The following is a 19998-nucleotide window of genomic DNA, read 5'->3' on the forward strand; positions in this document are numbered from 1 at the left end:
TTACTCCTAACACTGTCATTCAGTCCACAGACTACCTGTTTTAATTCACAACATGTCTTACTAGGTCTATTTGTGTGCAGAATAGCAACAATACAGTAAATAATATTTTAAAGATTACCTGACAATCTTTTATGTAAAAATTTCCTATTATTCGTACTATCTTCTGGTTTCTTTTCCAAAAATGGAGGCACAGAGAGAAGACCTTTACCATTCAGTATCTGTCCAGGGGAAGGCAAGGGTGGCTTTGGTATTGAGGGACAATTAAGGCCAGTCTTTATTGAGGAACTCACAGTAGTAGAACAAGTTGGACCAACAGCAGTTTTCAATAGTGCACCATCTATCTTTGGATGCATCTTTTCCTCTTTGACAGATGAAGTCATGCTGTTATTTGTGGAAAATTAAGGGGAAAAAACCCATTAGCAAAGACCTGAAGCAGCACAAGGTTAGGAACTATCAAAGCCATGTAATACTTTTTGTTGTGTGAACTGCTCTACTCCTTTTTTCCCATGTTTACATGATCAAACCTGTCTATTTGATTTTTTGTGGCTATTTTCTCATGTCAGTGATTTGATGAAAATGTAACTCTCCTGCAGTCTTTACACCACCTCCTCCATAATGTTCCTAAAGCCTCAGCACAAACTTCAGACTCCGCGGTTCAACTACACAGAGAAATGGGTATTTGATAATTATAGGCCGTGTCTATGCCACAGACTTACCACACCCAGCAGCACCAGCCTCAGACATGCTGGGCTGCTCCACAGAGGTGGTCTCCTGAACTGGAAGCAGTGTAACCCTATCTTGGCAGGATTGCAAGCTGACTAATTAGCATGAACCAGAACTGTCACTTGGTAGTGCTAATTAACCCACTGATGACACCCTGCCATGTAGCTGACACTACTTTAGTGTAAGGAGGCAGCTGAGTGCAGCGATGTGGTGTGCCTGAGGGCACCCATGCTGGGCATGGTAATGACATGCCACACAGCAGCTGGAACAGCCCAGCAATGAGGCCCTGTTCTGGCCACTGCAAATTATAATGCCAATTCTGCAACCCGATGTATGCAGGCAAACCCCTAGACCTGGCAAAGTCCCACTGAAATCAAGATCAGACCAGAGACCAGCCCAGAGGACTGCAGGTTATATTAGAAAGGTCTTTATCGTCGATTCAAAGGTTGCAACTACATCTGGGCAGGGTTTATCCATGAATAAGACTAAAGGTTTTCCTGCATGAAACAAATGAAAAGGATCTAGATCAAAACGCATTTCATCTTCCAAAACCTGAAGCACAAAACTGCTAAAATGCTGCTGCTGCAACAGTTTCTGAGCAAATGATCCCACTTACATTCTTCCCCAAAGAACAGACTTACATTTTATCATGGGGAACTTTGCTGTGATGTACCGGATGCATTAACCTATTGTTTCCACTGATCTGCAGCTTGTCTTTGGGCGATTTCAGCAACTTGGAATTGGATGCTGCTGCTGCACTGGTACCTCCACTGGATGAACGACTGCTCCCGCTTCCGCTGCTACCTTTGCTTTTTGAAGACAGGGATGAAATGAGGGAAAACACTGAAGAGGGAGGGGTCAAAGGTGGCTTGCTGGAGGAGCTGTGTCTTCTTTCTGAAACGAAGAAGGGTGAATGCAGAAACAATTCCTACATACTCAATGCTGGCATTTGTGCCGATTGAAAGTTTCTTTTGTTGGCCTGGGGGTCCCCATATGCCACGCAAGCCCTGGAGGGTGACAGCTGCAGACCCCTCCGAGTCTGTCACAGGAGCCCCCCTTGGCTTTGTGACGAGCATTCCTCAATACCTTTATCTCCTTATAGATACTCCAAGACTACTGTCCATCCGAGAAGAATGAAACCCCGAGCATACACCTATCTCTATACTGGCTAACCTTAAGTAGTGAATTTCCCCAGGAAAAATAAAAGTTGTTCCTAATAGTCAAAATAGTCATCAAACATCCATTGCATAGTTCGTCCACCGCCTACTGCCGTGCAGATCTGGAACGCCCTTAAGAGTTGGACCTCACTTCTTGATTTATATTCTGCTTTTCCCATGAGCATTTCGATTTCTCTTTCATAATCCGACCAGACCAGTTATGGCAGAATTGTGTTCCAGAATCAGACGCCGCAGGCTCAACTCAGACACTGGGGGTGAAAAAATAGCACAGGGATATTTGCCTGTTTGTAAGCACGGCTAGGCAAGCACCAGACAGGTCCCCTGTAACAAACCTTCCAGAAAAGAAATGACTAAATTTACGGAGTTAAAGGACACTAATATCATAGGATACTAATATCATTAATACAGGGAAATGTTTAGCTATACTGCAGTTCTACATTAGATAAACTTGATTAATGCTTCAAATGTATCTATATCAGAAGAGTTAGTTGTTAGCACCAGTGTTCATGTGCCTGACAACTCCTTGACGTGGCCAGGTCCATCTGTGAATGCACATGTTAATCAACAGTTCACTCAGGTGCCTGACTCCTGTGGTTCCTGCAGAACATGGGAAATCAGCTATCTGACTTATGCTGGTGATCCTGGAAATCCAGGAAGGGCAGCTATCAGACTAAGGAGCTGGTGAAGGGAACCGAGATCTAGGGAGTGGTGGAAGAACAGGTCAGCAATATTGTGTTTTCTCACCTAAGACTGTTGACAGTGCTTTAAACCCTCCAATATAGCCATTTCTGCCCCAGAAATGGTCCACAAGGCACTGACAAACCCCACGTAGCTGGCAGACAGACTGTCCACTGAGTCTTGACAAAAGTGCAACCAATTCCCTTACCTGCTGGGTATTCACAATGCTCGAGTACTCCAAGCCAACTGCATGACAGTCCTTCATGCACTGGGGACCACGAAATACCCTATGGATATTCTGCTAATTCAAAGCAGGAAAAAAAAAAAAAATCCTTCCCAGCCCTAAAAATATATCAACTTGACTCAAACAATGACCAATCCAAAAATCTTTTCAGCCAGTCAGGACAAGTATATAGCTAATCACAAGGGGTCATGCATGAAGCTAGTGCCAATTTAGCCAGCAATGCCTCCTCCCCGCACCTGTCCCCTCCAACTGTCAGCAAGAGAGTCAGGGCAGAAGTTGCCATAGAGAAAGGAGTCAAATCCTTCCACCCCACTGCAAGCCTGTATCCTCACACATATGGAAACTTGAATTTTAGATATGCACATCAGCTTTGAAAAGAAGTATTTACAGCATGGAAGATGGAGGTTAGATCGGGAACCCGGACTCGCAACATGTCACTCATTCACCGAGCGCTCCTAAACTGTCATTCTGGGTCTGCAGCCCTGTGAAATGGGTATAATTACCTATGGCATTTACAGCCTAACCTTTGTTAGTCTTTAATTAACAAATGCAAGGAGTTTTGAGATCTGTGGATGAGATAGCCAACAATAATATGAAACAATATCCACCACTCGCTCTCTTAATAATGACTGCTTTATAGTGATACAGGAGGTTCATGGTAACGAGTTACCTTCATCCTTTATGATGCCCAATATTAATAATCTATTATATTTACAGAGCTAGGTGCTGCACCAGTTTTCCAGTGAACTGTGCGCATCCTATATCCAAGTAAATGGCTGAGCTTCTAATATGACAAACTGCTTATTGCCAAATGTCTTTTTATAGCAATGGCAAGAATCCCCGTGTAGCTCTGATAAGTTACTATTTGAAGGACATTAGTTCAGCTATGCTTTATGATGTGGCTAAACCTCACACACAAACCATGACAGAAGTATTATGCGAAGCGATGAGGGAAATTACTCAATATCTCCCCCCAGTACAGGATTTTTAGAAAATTTAAAGCTCTGACACTTGTTGCAGTTAAAAATAATCCCTGATAAACTGGTGGGTCACTAATGCAATCTATTTTTATTCATTTATTTTTTGAAATGAGAGAAGGGTGTTACTTCCTTGGAGAGTGTTGGGGGGAGGGAAGGAGGGAACTGAGATAGTAACGGAGGCCAACTGCTTCCTTGGAAGTTGTTATTAGTGATAAACTATGCAAAAAAAATCAATGTCAATTGATCCAAATGATAGGAAGGCTTTTTTCTGGCATGTTCAATCAATGCTGTTCAATTAGCCTTAGATTAAAGTAATTTGAGGGAGCATCAGACTACACTGCTGTTTGCATTAGCGTGCAATAGCAGGACAGCCGGTCTTCACCTAAATTAGATAAGGCAAAAAAGGAAACCCTTTTAACTGGTGATAATTAAAGAACGGACCTAGAGGACCGAGACTGTTAACCAAGTACCATGCTTACCCACAGCATGACACAGGCAGTAAGATCATCTATAAATAAAAATATTTTTAGGATCCAAGTGAACTGAATCTGATGATTTTTGTAACCTTTGTGCTGTGAAAGACGTGCAAATGATTTCAGAATAACACGCTGATTTTGTTGACTAAGACTTTATTGGTGCTTCAACTGACTTCAGAGCATTACTTCAAATTTCGGACTCCATCTACACCTGAATTTTAGGGTCTTTCCCAACTGTAGTAACAGTACACCTTCACACAGCTGCTACCAATCGCGGGAACCCCCGGAACAGGCCAGCTACCATTTTTACACCTGTCCCCTAAAGGAACTACGCTCAAACCTGACAGATGATTGAACAAGTCTGAGGACAAACCCAAAGAAACTCAGCCGATTAACATCAATGGAGCATCTGCCCTCCTGTGCAGACAAGGCCTCGGTGATTAGAACTGAAAGTCTAAGGGATGGGTTGGCATAACTTGTGCTTTCCTCAGATAAAAGTTTCAAGCTGCAATAGAACGAATTATTGTGAAATTTAGGGAAGCAACACAATCGTTATTCTGTAAACTGTAGAATAAACAGTACAGATGAAATGACGGATGAATAGCAATTATAGCAGCAACAAGGCTTGAATAATGTATTTACCAACAGCCAACGGAGGTTTAGTGATGGGAGGAAAAGGGGGGCTAATATATCAGTTTCTGTAGAATTTAATCTTTTATTTTTCAAAATTAAGTTCTGGCTTGTGTGCTTGCAGAGACAGCCATCCAAATGTGGAGTGAAACCAAAGTGATTTCAATTATGTCTTTCTGAGTCTGCAGAGAGCGAGCAGAAGCAGAGTGAATTTGAGATGATACCAGTCAGCCTCATCGCTGCTGTTCAGGACTGTGAAGAGCAGCAAGGCAAGCAATGAGGTTATTCATGGCAGGCCCACTTGACGGCAGGCAGCAGCACTCTGGCCCATTTCATTCCACCATTAGATTAAATCATAGATCACCCCTGGGTAAATTTTTCTCAGGATAGTTTGAGACATTACAGATGGCAGCTATCCTGCCTAATGCAAGCAGTTTTTCTGAACTGCTAATGCTATGGGCTGCTTGTGTTTAATTTAGGTCATGTGCTGAGTGACTTAGCAAAGGCATGTCAATAAGAGTCATGAGCAAAAATTAATATGTTTGAACAAGACTGAACGTTTCTTAACTCTCGAGTGCTCAAGCCTTGAACTTCAAGAGCGCAGGCCATGATTTTTAAAAAGGTACGTAAGTTAGGCACTTAAATAAGTACCCTGATTTTCAAACATGCGTAGTACTTTGCCATTGTAAATCATCGCATCATGGAACAGCGAGACAAGTTTCTCTCCATGGGATTTTCCGTACCTATGACTAATAATAAGAATTATAAACTAATTATACACTAATAAGAAGAATTATATTAGTCTCTTTTTTACCCAAATACTTTGAACCAATCACCTTCTCAAAACAAACAGACCCACAACCCTGAAACAAGTCAGCCTACATGCAGGGTAAATGCAAGAGTCTAACAAATCAAAGAATACCCCAAAGAACAGAAATACCAGACACCAGGAAGTTCACTAGCAACTTCTCTACTGCCTACTGGTTTCAAATGGAGGACGCTCAACGTACAATGGCAAAAGGCAGTAGCAGTGAACCCTCTATCTAGATAGTTAGGTTTATAGCTCTGGCTCAGTTATAACTGGAAGACTGTGTTTGCTTCACCAGAAGATATCAAGAAAGAGTTGTCAGCTCTTACGATTTGTTTTCATGAGTCTTGTGCTATTTAATATTTTCCATAAAGCCCTAGCTTCCCGAGTCACAAGAGTCCATGGAAAAGTCAGTTAAAAAGTTTCTGGGGAAAAGCTTCAAAGTGTTAAACTCCATAAAGCTACATATCAGAAGGCAAATAAAAGTAACCTCCACATGCTTCTGATCTGTAAGACTGCAAGCACGCACTCATTTCAGCTCATTTCAGTAGTTTGGGTTGAATACACAGCACATGGCACAGACCCGTTCTTGGACTGGATGAGCGTAACTCAGAATTAGGTTTCCAGTGGGACCACTCATTTTTTCCTTTGAAATTAATTAATATTTCCCAATATATGTTTAAAATGAGCTATTTCTGCCTGTCAGTCTTAATAGGCAGGCAACTGAACACACAATGGAGCTATCAAAATCAAACTGCCGTACTTGCAAGAAAGGTTTCAGGGTATGTCTGTCTACCCCGCTGCTGGGAAAACGAGCCCATGCTGAGCGCTGTGCTCCTGTAACCAAATGGCTGGCAGTACCCAACCTACCTAGTTTAAAGTTGGCATGGGAGTTTCTAAACCACGCGGCAATCACTGCTGTGACTTCAGAATAGATTTGCACCAGAAGAATTTAAACTCACATCACTTGCTTAAGCAATAAGCGGGAGGTGGGAAGAGCTATGACAACAGTTTACCAATATGGGGAGTTTGTTAGACCAAAGCTGGAAAGGAATTTAGTCCTACGGGACCAAATAGAAGTAAGGATGAAATTAAAGGACAATTTATGCTGAACATCAGGAAAAGATTCTGGGCCTTGAAGATCTGTGAAGGGGGAACCAGAAAATACACTGAAGGGGAACAACACTGCCTTGGCAAGGAGGTTTCAGATTGCTATGGCCAAAAAGTCTGGTACCGTCCCTTATAACACGGACGCATCTTGACACACGCAGAAGCATCTCTGCCAAAGGAGTGCTTGTGGGCACAAGTGGCACAGCAAAGGGGGAATGAAGTTTAAAGCGGGTTTTGAATTTGAAGCCGCACATTTAAATGAAAACCTGAACAGAAGCACGCTAGTCTTGGTGACATCGTTTCTCAAGTATTGTAATGAGTTAAAGATGTGTGAAAATAATGTAGAACAGACCAGAAAACATTTTCAAAGGAGTGGCGGTTTGAATCTAGATATAAGTGAGAGTTCACCCAGTTTAGCATTACTGAATGTCTACTCACTGAGGCGTTGTGGCAGCTTTACAAATCAGATAATAGTTTGCTTTTCTCTCCTTCTCAGAGACCGAGCAGTGCCATACATGCACAGTGCTAGTATATTAATATACATCATAACATGAAAATGGAAAAAAGGAACAAGCTTGCTTTCGGCTTCCTGCTCCTTCTGCAACAGATGCTGCATCTGTTCTGGTTTGGGCAATAGGAGTGAAGAAAAGCTGAGCTCTTATACCCTCATAAAACCTTAAGAAAAACCCTTTTACACATATACAAAAGACTATGGCATGAACCATCAATGCAATAAAGTAATAACATTAGATCAGGATAATACCATGACATTTCCTTCAGCCTTTTTGAAACACAGAACAACACTGTGGACAGCACTGTCATCCAGAAAATTTAAAAAATGAGTTGCCCTTTACCAATTTCTGTGTGTTCTCTAATTTTGGGTACCTTACTTCTCTCTGCTGACTGATGAGGGGCTTGCTAAGCGGGTGGCTGCTTCTGAAGATACAATGAGAGTCAATATAATCATTGTTCAATCAATCTGTCTGAACATTCAATGAGATAGTACTTAAAGCGTCTCTAGCCTGGTGTTAAATTCACATTCGCAGACAAGGTTTGTTTAACCTGTGTCTTGTAATAATTGGTCTGCAGAATACTGCAGCTCTTTCTTAATAGTCTTTTTTCAACTAGACATTCATTATAAAGATAGTCGGTAGTGAGACATGTCTAGTGCCAGTTTGATATGGTCTTTTAATAGTGTGATTATCATACAAACTGTTATTGAACAATCAAGGAGAATTTTGCATACTATGCTAAGCATATTGCATTGCTATATCGCTGAATGCTACTAATCATTTGCCAGCTGATTATAGCTTCCATTTGAGCCTTTGTCATTACCCATGACTCACACTGAAAATATCTTAAAATAATTCTCTCCAAGTGCTCAAACTTTTCAAATTCTGCAAGTTAACATTCCTTCCCTTTCCTCTTCACGTAACTCTCCCAAAAATCATAGCTGAACTTCATTGTTGAAGCTCTGCTTTTTTATGGCAGCTCCAAAGGACATTTAAAATGATGCACTCATGATTTTCAAACTAGTGACTTGGTTCCGATCTTGAAGGCGTCTCTTAAAAAAGATATCAAAAAGATGTAACCAAGATTTTGGACAAAACCAAAAGTTGTTCTTTTTTTCCCCTGCTTCAGACATATGCTAGATGCGTAACAGAGCTTCTGGCACATCAAAGAATTAAAACCAAACCACTGCACTCGCCAAGGGCTCAGTTCTACGAGATGTCCAATCTTCCCACCTCCCAAAGTCAGTGGCAGTGGAGAAACACCCTACAAGATCAAGCAAACACACACATTTTCAACAACCCTTAATAGACAAACTTAACCCCTAAGAAATCTTTGGGTCTACATAATTTTTAATCATTAAGTGAAAAAGGATGCGATACCCAAATTATTGGCAGAGTTAGAAGCTGCTGAAAAAGCTAGTGCTTTTTAACAAATTGTTTTTCTAGTTCTAAAAGCTTCATATTCATGTTATTAAGAGCTACACGGAAAGACGTGCTCAATGCAACGACAAGTTTGGTGCCAAGGGATCTGATAGTACAGCAAGTAAATTACACGTCAAATACGATGCACAATGTGTAAGTGAGCAGAAAACTAACACAAGGGAGACCAATGATTTGAAATCAAGGGTTTTTTTTAGTTTTTGTAGGAGGCTGTTTATGCATTTGTTTTGAGTTAATGTGCTTCACTTGCCCCGTGCCAATTGCCATGGCTTTACAACCACATTTTCCAATTGTATTTATTTTCACTAACTTGTCACTGTGTGAAGGCTCGATCCAAGGAAAAAAGAACACAACCGACTGCAGAGAAAATCATAAAAATGACTGTACACAATCTGTCATCCAATAGACAAAGCAACCTTTAAAAAGAAGGGCTCTGCTGCCATTTCAGTTGAACCTAGATCTTGAACCATGATCAAGCAACAGCTTTTCTGATTTAAATGTGATTTTTATCCTTATTTCCTCCTGAGACTCACTTGAGGCAACAAAATGTGTCACCTGTATATAGTTGAGGAGATTCTGTTTTCTATGCCTCCATACCTTCATTGCTATATGAAAAATAAAGCAAGTTTAAGACCTGTGGCCTTTAAAGTTTTCCAAATATTCTCATCAATATTATATTTAATGTAATAACTAACACTCTTGGAAACTTTTAGTGGTCTTCAAGCTTCCTGTATATCAATTAATAAATGCTTGTGACAAAACATACAGAGAGATCAAGTTTAATAAGAAACTCAGTTTTCCTTACGTAAGCATAGGGCAACAAGTCAAACCAACCTGCGCCAGTGCTAATGGAGCCCTTATTAAAGTGAAGCAAATCCACTTGTACGCACACATAGTTTAAAATAACATTTCTCATAGGGCTAATGTGCATGGAGGAAGCCAACGTTGTTTCACTTAAGTGCAAGGATCAGAATTCAGATCCAATGAAACCAACAGTGTCTACTAAGCAGGTGAGCAAACGATCAAATTGGAGCTTCTGCCAGCTCCCAACGGGGGCCGAGGGAACAACGATGGGGACAGGACTTCAGGTCACTCCTCCTGCTAGGGCTTCATGTGGTGATCTGGGAGCCACTGCCTGTAATCTGCTGCTTTCTTACCTTTTACTGCTTCACAGCCCTTCCCTAACTACAGAGCTAGCTAGCAAGAATTTTGCCTTTATCTTCCCCTGGTATCCCTTTAATCACCCAATTGGTTTAATTTGCCTGGTCAATCAGGATGCTGTCTCCAATTGTACTGTGGTTAAACGTATGTTTTTATTGATTAAATTACATTTAAACACCAGTGGTATTTGCCAAAACGGTGAGAAATCGACACTGACAAATCTTTCATGGGGCACAGGTGATCAATCCGATAGATCGCCAAGTTTCATCTGGGGATGGTACAGGGATGGTACAGTATTTCATGCCTGTCTGTCACCAAAATGTATTCTCAGCCAATGACAGTGCCGATGACCAGGAGCTTATATGAACTACTGTTGGGCAAAATATCCAGAGATACTTATACAATTTAGTCACATGGCTCACACAAGAATTAAACTGCTATTAAGGGAGAGGGGAAATATGAAATTAAGATGGTTTCTTACACAACTAATTATGTAGCTGATATTGCAGTGCATCAAGGAATGCAACTCATCTGAATGGCACATCCTGTAGGCATTATGGTAGTTTATGTTTTGCTGCCCACCTGCAATGAAGGTCCTGATCTTGGCAGGGGGTCCTAGATACTATAAGCAAAACAGTAATAAGTAGTAATAGGTATAAAGTAGTCAGCTACAAATACAAGATCAAATAAAAAGCATTCCTTACAGCCATGCGGACGAGTTAACATTCCTGCTGCAATTTCCTCTCTCAAAAAAAATGGAAGCATGATTGCAACACTGTTTTCTTTGCATTGTACTTCTTAATGCCATCATTTCAAGGACTAATTGGAGTCTGATGGTCATACACTGCTAAGCGTATCCCTTTGTATGTTAATACCCTTTGTATGTTAAAACAAATGTAAATCTGTTACATTTAAAGTTATACTGCATGTCTTAAAACCTGAGGGCACATCTCCATCAGTTGGTATGTTAAAATACAACCTGTCCCATCAAAAATAAATGAGCTTCTCCGTCTGGCCACACTGGGTCCTGCCTGCTAGGCCATGGAGGTCCCGGGGGGGCAGGCAGCCTCAGCCCGTAGCAGAAAGCCCCCCACCACCCGCCCCACAGCCTTCCACCTCACTTCATCCAGAAAAGGCAAAAGAATTTGCCTACTAAAAGATAATGATTAGGGAGAAAGGAATGGTTTTATTTATTTTTAAAAAATGCTTTCCGCATCCATGTAAAAATTGGTACCCAAAGGTTCATGCTGCGAACGCTCACTCTTCATCGTCCCTCACCGCTTTTAGCTTAAAAAAAACTCTTCACACACTACTCAAAATCGTGGACTTTTGTTTGTTTGTTTTTAACTTTTCTCTTCGAAATAATCACTTTCAGGCTGCGAACAAGGGAAGATTCCAGTCCAAAAAAGATGTTTTTAGGAAGGCTATAAGAACATAAAAAGATCTGCAACTCCAAATGTAGCAGGTCCTGCCAGGTGCCTGCTACAGTGATGATTTCCTCTTGTTAGTAGAAAATGTTTGCTTTCATATTGTGTTTGTTTAAACATCGGCTGTTTCCCTAAATTTATATTTGAATTCACTCACAGGACTCGCCCTTGTACAACCCCTGTGAACTACATGAGTCAAGTGTCATTATTTCTACTTGCTTATATGGAAACTTTTGTCTAGAGATGAAATAACTTGCCTAAGGCCACAGAGCAAGTCAGTGGCAGAGAAGAGATATCATGCGACCCAGAACCCATTGGCTCTAACTCTGTACTTATTTATGTCGCCAATTATTGATCCGTATAATAAAATGCTGAGAGGCACCATGCAGTGAACTGTGCAAGGCCCTGAACATACACTATGAAGAGACACCCCCCACTCCAAAAGACTTGTATTAAATGCGTCAGTAAGTCTGTTTTCTTCGAACTGATTTTAAAATTCTCACTGAGTAGCAGCTCTGGAGAATAGAAAGTAAATTGCCCGAGATGTGTAAAGTACAAGCTGTGTAATTTTTTACATCTCTTTTTATAACCAGAACAAACAAAATAAAATAACCAGCCATTTCTGATCATACTGGTTAAATGTGCTGGACCACAGCCATAAACATCAAATTCAGTACAGTTCAAAAAATATATCAATGTGAAATGTGGAGGGACTGCAAAATGGGAATGACACACCAAGACCCATGTATCTGTAAGCATATAAGCCATTCCATTAGGAATTAGCTGCATGCTCTAAAAAACCTGATAAAAAAGTTCAGATTAGGAAACCAGCGATGGATTCACCAGCGTTTGGCATGCTACTTGATTTTTAAATGATGAACATAAGAATAACGATCTATCTTAATCTAATCATATTCTTCTTACGTTGGTTTTTGGTGAGTACATGACTTAAACAGCTGAAATGTCTGCACGTGTGAGAGAAAGTGCCTTTATTGAAACCAAAGGGGGTAGGGAGGAAGCAAGTGGGGGGAGGTCAGAAAGGAAGAGCACAGTAAGAAAGCAAGTATTGTCAGCCTTGAGTTTTAAGATACAGATTTTTGCAATTCTGCCTCAATCATATTTAAAAATCTAAATTAAATGACCCCTTTCTCTCAAATTTGGGAGCATGCTATTAGAGTTCAGTTTAGTTAGGCACTCTAAGAGAGCTATCAGAACAGCATTACAACCTGAAATCTTTGATATTTCACATATACTAACTCAGCAGGTATGACTGCATCCTTATTAAAACCAGCAGCGCAACAGGAAACAAAAGCCAGATTACAAAAGAAAGATTACTGTAGGAGGAAAGGAAACCCATGAATGGATTATAAAAAGTGTTATTAAGCGTGCAGCAGAAATATGACAATAGTAAAGAAGTCTTTAAATGAAGTAACCCTCACTTACTACCCACTTCTGCTGTTTCCTCTCTCTTGTTCTCCATGCATCCACCCCTAATGCTAGTTTTTCAATTTTCTGCGTTTATTACTAATCCATTCAAATCCCGGGTGAACAGAGTGCAGGGGTAGCTCTCTGTAATCAATTTGTGCAGGATTTAAGATCTCCCTTTAAAACATTTTTTCGAGTCCTCCCTGTAAAGTAACCTTAAAACCAGATACTGGTACAACATGGTTTTCCCGGGTCTGCCAAAAGACAGCTTTGTTACGTCTGCTTCTGCTTATAGCGCTCCCAACCCGGTAGCGGACTGAAATTAGTAACACCCCGGTCAGGTTCATTCCAGCTATTCACAATCTTGTGGGTAAGCAGGGAAACTGTTAAGAACCATGTGGGAAAATTGATAGAGGCAGGGGCTTGAATTATTCATGAAGCAGAACCACTACAAAATGGAGGGCAAGGGACAGGGATAATCAGGAGCAAAAGTCCTTCCTTTTCAGCAGCAGGAGGGTAAGAAGAGGTCTTCAAATTTATTAAGCCTCTTCTAGGTAGAGGCAGATGCCAGAGATGTCATTCCACCGGACTGCTCCCAGGAAGGGAGTCGAGCACCCTTTCTCCAGCGGTTTGAAAAAGGATGGGAAGACAGATGGATTTCTCACTAGGGAACTGCCCCAGCCCTTTAGGTTAGTAGAAGTCTTGTAAATCCGCCAAGCCCTGGAATACAGATACTTCAAAGTTATTACGGAAAGATAGCAGTGTCTCCGATTGTAATCGGGCCATGCAGAGATTACGATGTCCACATCAGAGTATCCGAACGCTAATCTCTGCATAGCCTGTTGAGGACATTACAATATCCACATGGTCTGATTACAATAACAGGCACCATATAAACCGTATTGCTGCTTATACAAAAATGTGCTATTCAGAGCAATTTCTGCATAATCACATCTGTCCTTTGAACAGTATTAATACACAGTTAATAGGAAACAGGATAATACCACAACCATGTGCAAAGGGCAAGAAGGTTCACCCCTTTAAAAATGTTTGTGAAAAGTCTTGCACACTTAAACCAAACAGCCTTAAAGGGACATTAAAGTTTTCTGAAACAAACAAACAAATAAAAAAAAGTCAAACCAAAATCAAGAACGTCATTCCAGAAATTATAACGGGAGGTTTTACAAGAAACAAACTGTTGGAAAGCATGGAAATAGAGAACAAAGGTAATCTGAACAACTTCATTTCTGACTGCACATCCTCTGCTAAAATGAACGTACATCAGCGTATGCTGGAAATGACAATGTGAGTTGCACGATTTTTTTTTCCATACCAGTACTATAAAATATTGGCACGTCATATTCACTACATTAATACATCCATAACTTACCCACTACTCATGTCACCTAAATGCCCATCCTCCAGATATCGTTCTTCCTTGGTGAAACAGTATCATTTCAGAGGACTCAAACACCTATCCAGCTTCCACCCTGTTTCTGCACCTATTTACATGACACCTGCCAGGCCATTCTTTAAACTTTCATAGTTCACATGCCTTGTGCTGCCTACAGCTACCAAAAAAACATAATTCTTAGAAAGTGCCTGATACGTGTGATGTATTCTACAATAAAAACCATGCAGTTTGAGAGCTATTAAAAATCACTAAGTGAACCTAAATATATATATGTTTGTAACTCAGCTGCTAAGATACCCAAATTAATGGTAAAGAGTGAAAAAATATATATTACGGGGACAGAAAGATTTCCACATAAAAAGGAAAAAAAAAATAAAAAAACAGTAAGTTAATTTAGTTCTGAGGGTTCATGAATAAAAAGACCCACCACAGCACTGTAAAAAAGATAGCAGAGGATGTAAGCTGGGAAAGTCGGCCCTGCTAACTGCTGTCTAAGAAAAGAAAGAGCAATGGGATATCCACTGTGAACAAAAAATAACAATTGAATCTTATTTTTTTACATAGTACATAACTGACCTGTGGAACTCATTGCCACAAGGTATCAATGAGCCAGGCTGAAAAACTGAAAGGATTGTAGGATTAAAAAAAAAAAGCCAACACATTTATCTGGACAATTAGAATAATCAGTTCACCTGTTATGAAATTAAAGGATATAAACATTTTTGCTTCAGGACATAAGACGACTGCTGATGGTGGGACTTCAGAGTCTCTCTCTCTGGAAGGCTATGGGTTTTTTGGGCTGGGGTGTCTTTTTGGGCAGCACTCCATGAAGCATCTTGCTTCAGTAACTCTCAGAGATGGGATACCGAGCTAGGCAGACCGCTAACTATAAATGCTAAGTGTTAAGGCATACAGGTACAAGTTACAAAAAAAACTGCAAAATCAAAGCGACCACATCAGGTAAAAACTAAAAGGTGACAGAAATACAGGACCAGATTTTAAACTGTTTGGGGAATACGCTACAATTTTCAAGCTTTCCAGTTTTTCCAAGCTTTAACTTAATGAGGATTTCTGCAAGGGAAGGAAAGATGAATTACAATAACTTTTTTAAGTTTCAGAACTTTAACTTCCCTTTGAGAGTCTGTATCTCAGAATATAACATTCACACAACAAAACCTAGGCACGACAGAGCAGAAGCAAATTATTCTGTTGTTTTTTGTTGTTGTTGCTTTAAGGCAGATCCTTAATGGAAGTTTATACTGGTTTTATGACTTTATGGCACTAACATTTTATTAACCATAGAAAAAGACCCATCAGAATTATTCCATTAATGCTGGAGCTCTCTCGGAGCAGTTACAACGTAACGTGCCAGGATTTTGCAGGATATGTTTAACGACACACACTGCCTAACATTTTACAGCGAGGGTGGTGGTACAGTGAAGTCACCGATATCACCAAACAATGACAAGAAGCAAGCATGCCGGCAGTTACGGTGCTCACACAACACCCACTTCTCAAAGCCAAAGAATTCGACCATTTTCAATTTCATTTGAAAAGAGCCCAGCGGTGGTGCAGCTAGAACATGTCAGCCTGCAACTAAAAATTAACGCTTTAGTTAATGCTCTTAGCACACAAATGCAGTTGGATTCAAAGCACTTTCAGGCTGACAATTTACTGCCACATTTCAGCCCACGGTGAACAACAAAACGATCATCCTGACCACTATAAACAAAGGTTCGGGTCTATAAAAGAGAATGCATCAGATAAAATTACCCAGCTGGGTGCCACTAGGAAAACAGTTCAAACAAACATGTTCTTACTAGCTTATTCCTTAGTTAATAATTTGATAAAATGAGACTGATTGGATAGAGGAGTGACAGCATTACAATCTACTTTAAAGGATTTAACTGCTACTGCTTCCCTCCCTTCCCCATTAACACCGGTTCTGTAATTTGTTTTTGGATTTCAAGTTTCTGCAGGGAAACAGCTTTTAAACAGATTATACTCTGTTTGCAGCACTTCCTGTTTCAAGAAACCACAGTTACCACAAACAAGATAAAAAACCCAGACAGTTAAAACTTTATAAAAATGTTAGCTCCAATTTTAGACATCAACTCCATAATAAACAATCATACTTTTCTGCAGCACATTTTGAAAAGAACGGCTATGTTTCAAGACACGGAGATGGCTTAGTGCAAACCTCAGCGTTTTGTTTGAGTTAATAGCAAACTCAACTCCCATCTGCTTTTGAACTTTGGCCAAATCACTCAAATGACATTTCAGAATGGCTTATGTGGGCCGCTTGCAGCAGTTAATCCCTCATTTTGAGATTATCCACTTTGATCAACTAACTCTGCAAGGGCCATCTACACGATCTGCAGCAGTGTTCAACTCCACCTCTGGCTGAGTATAAACAAACGTCGCAAAATCACAAAGTAGAAGTCTTTTAGTTTCATGTGGCGTTAGTACAGAACTATACCAACCTTCTGCAAACTCCATGCAGATCTGGGCTCTTTGCCAGTTCCTGCCTCTGAAAACTGCACAAGAAAAGTTACCCAGAGCTTTCAGCCCTGTGCAAAGAGAAGGGCTGTGCTGGAAAGGCTTCTTGTTAACTTCCATTCACCTACAATTGATTGTGCTTCATTGCACACTTGCTCCTCTACAGCCTTGCCTCATAGTTTGGATCTGCCCACAAACTCCAAACAGGCTCCATGTTTGGTCTTATGTAACATTTGCTACTACAGTAAAGTGCACTTGAGTCACAAAGGTCCTGGCAGATAAATAGTAAAACAGGAGGTGGAGTCTCGGTTTTTTTCTAATATGGTCATACCAGGAGTCCTGGCTGATGTAAATTAATCCCTCTATTTTCATGGCAACGTGCCAGAGTTTGAGAAGGCAGCACTCCAACAATTTATCATGTTAACGTGCTACTGTCTCAATCACTTACTGTCCTAATTTTCTGTTTCTTTAAAGCAGCATTACCGTCCCAGGCATACTAACAGATTACTGTGGACTGGATCTTACAAAAGCAAACACCACTTAAAAATCACTTATCGTTTTAACATGAACATGAATGCACCATTTACAGTTACCTGATAATAAGCAAATATATAAAATTCATCTCTAAAATTATTTGCATTCTCCATGTCAAAACCTGATTACTTTTTATCATAATGTACTATGGATTTTTTTAAAATCTTATTTCAGTATAAATTATACATATAATTCATCCGCTTTTTATCACAGAGCTCAAAAAGAAAATCATTGTGTGGTTACCAATAGGTTGCATTTTGGTCAGACTCCTATGATTTAAGACCTCATTAGATCTCACTATTCAGTATCTTACAGTCAACTGTGCCAGATTATTTATTTTAGAATATAGAGAAAAAAGAAGAATCAATATTCAAACTTTCTACCCCAGAAAGAAGTCTGTCATGCCTGAGAAATGTGATAATTACCAGACAAAAAAGTGCAATTAAAACTTGATGTTATTATGCATTTATTATTTTTCCCTCTAAGGATTTCCAGAACTTAGGACAAGTCCTATTAAATCTGTTTCTCTAGACATAAGAATACATTTAAAGCAATACAATTTCAAAACAGGCCTTTTTTGTTTTTAATATCCTAATATCACAATTTTCAAGCTTCACATGACAGGCACATGGGAGCCTGGGGACTACAACTCCAAACCAAAAGATTAGAGAGATCACTGGAGAGAAAATCAGTGTTTCATGGCCCCCTGACTTCCAATAAATGGGGGAGGAAAATACCATTTGGCCATCAACTGCACCCAAAACAATTTGAGAGTATAAGGATATCTTCCTGTGTTGACTATTAGCATCCATCCCTTTCCCCCCTCTAATCTTACTGCTGAAATTAGTTAGCGGCAGCCTACAATTTTATTTTTCACATTGCACAGTAGTCTACCAACAATAAAAACTGGGTAGCCCTGCACTACACATTGGTGGTCCGTGTAATCTTTGAGTTCAAACTAGCACCTGGGATATAAACACTGAGGTTTTTGCCCCGAATAAACCAGCGCTTGTTTGTCTTCATCTTTGTATTGCCTTTCAGAAGCAGCAAGCCCAGTATTAAAGAAGGGTTTTATTTGTGGAAGAGGCTACAAAAAAACTGACTAAAATGCTGCAATCATTATCAGTTTAATTATGAAGTAGCACTGTTCATCATGTCATCCTGCTGCAGCCAGGGGTAGAGGGACCCCAGCAGCTGATGGCTAAGCATGGACTGGGAAGTATGGTGGGGACCTTGAACATGGTGAGAAAATTGGAAAGGCTGTACCATTGCTTTGAAGGAAAATAATGAGATTTTATGCTTCCTAATGTGTGCACACGCACGTACACGTATGCACGTGTGCACCTATGCGCTCTCTCTGTATCTGAGCTTTCCCCACGATTTTTTTGCATATTTTTTTCAAGCTGGTTGACTGGAGGCTTTCAAGCAATTATATTTTCAGGGGAAAAAAAAAATCCCAATTTATTCTTTTTGGACTCTTTACAAAACTGCCTTGATACTGATAAAATCTCTGCTGCACAATTAAACGGGTTCTTAAAGTCAACTTCTGCAAAAGCAAAAAACAAAACAAAAAAACCCAGTAGAGTGCTTTATTTCTAAATATCTTAAGTGGGGGGTTTTTAGTTCTGTTTTCTAAAACGCTCCTCAAAATAAAGGAGAAAAGAACAAACAATTTGAACTGAGAGTTAACCTGCCTACTTTTAGGTTCAGGGGCCTAAAATTAGCCCTCTAAGCTGTGGTTCAGTTTGTGTACATGCGTCTCATACTGTTCCCCCTCCTCCCTCTGCTTGTCTGCTCGACTCTAGCAAGCAAGGAAAGTAATGGAAACGACAAGTATCCTGCTCTCCAAGTGTCAGGCTGCTTACAAGAATGGAGCAGACAGGCAGGGGCAGGGAGGGGGAGAAACAGCTTGATGTGCGTCACTGCGGAGAAACCGAGTTCCCTGGGCTTTGTTGCAAGAGCACCCAGCAGAGTTACGTTAAACTACGTCGAAACTATCATGACAAGAGAAAGATTGCTTCTGAGGAATCAAGAGAGCGTGAAGCAGCTCCCTAGCTCCTCGCTGCAAGCCTACAGCGATGAAAAAGGGACGCATCTCGCACATTACTAATAATTATAACAGTGCGTGCACACACACGTGCGGTATCCCGAAGGGTAGGATGGAAGGGTCTGAATGAGTAACGCACGTCACCCGCAGTGGGTGCCAAGAAAACCACGTCATCATGCTTCATATGTCGTAAAAGTCATCAAAACCAGGTTTTGGAATGATTAGCTTTTTAAACAACTTTTGGATTTTATTTTATAGTGATTAACAGATCTGGGTTTTCTGTTCGCCATGGAAAAAAAAGTGGTAAAATGTGGATTTTTTTTTTATTTTAAGGAGAAAAACCCAGGTTTTCTCCTTTAAAGGAGAAAAATGTGGGAAATGCTGGGTTTACCCTCACAGGCTGGCAGAGTTCCAGCCTTCAGGGGGCTGGGGGCACCTGGGAGAGAGTGGGCAGGCGCTGGCATGCCACATACACGTGCACAAGGCAGCCTGGAGAGCTGCTCCTGCAGGTAAGTCTGGCAGGGAGGAGGGGTTGAGGCTCTCATAGCAAGGGAGGGAAGGAGCTGGGCAGGGCTGGCCCGGGTGATGCTTGGGGCCTGGGGCTGGAATGCACATCTGCACCGCCCGGGCAGGGAGCGGGAAAAGCCGCGGACAACTCATCCAGGGGGTGCGGGGGCTGGCTCCGCATTGCTGCGTGCACACCTGGGGGGGG

The 19998-nt window shown here is 40.8% G+C and overlaps 1 protein-coding gene across 3 annotated transcripts in view; it reads right to left on the reverse strand.

Annotated features, from left to right (window-relative positions):
• ATXN7 (ataxin 7) overlaps window positions 1-19998 on the reverse strand; it is a 73326-nt gene that overhangs the window by 14229 nt on the left and 39099 nt on the right. For 2 of the 3 annotated variants that reach the window (XM_025198997.1, XM_006019601.3), the window contains 2 exons: window positions 1365-1617; window positions 119-381 (listed from right to left, as the gene is read on the reverse strand). In XM_025198997.1, coding sequence (XP_025054782.1) covers window positions 119-381; window positions 1365-1617 — 516 coding nt within the window. Of the gene's footprint in view, window positions 1-118; window positions 382-1364; window positions 1618-16689; window positions 16845-19998 lie in introns of those variants that run through there. The other variant, XM_006019602.3, reaches the window with a different exon arrangement.

This window comes from Alligator sinensis, unplaced genomic scaffold, assembly GCF_000455745.1.
Source record: "Alligator sinensis unplaced genomic scaffold, ASM45574v1 scaffold469_1, whole genome shotgun sequence".
Classification (NCBI taxonomy): Eukaryota; Metazoa; Chordata; order Crocodylia; family Alligatoridae; genus Alligator; species Alligator sinensis.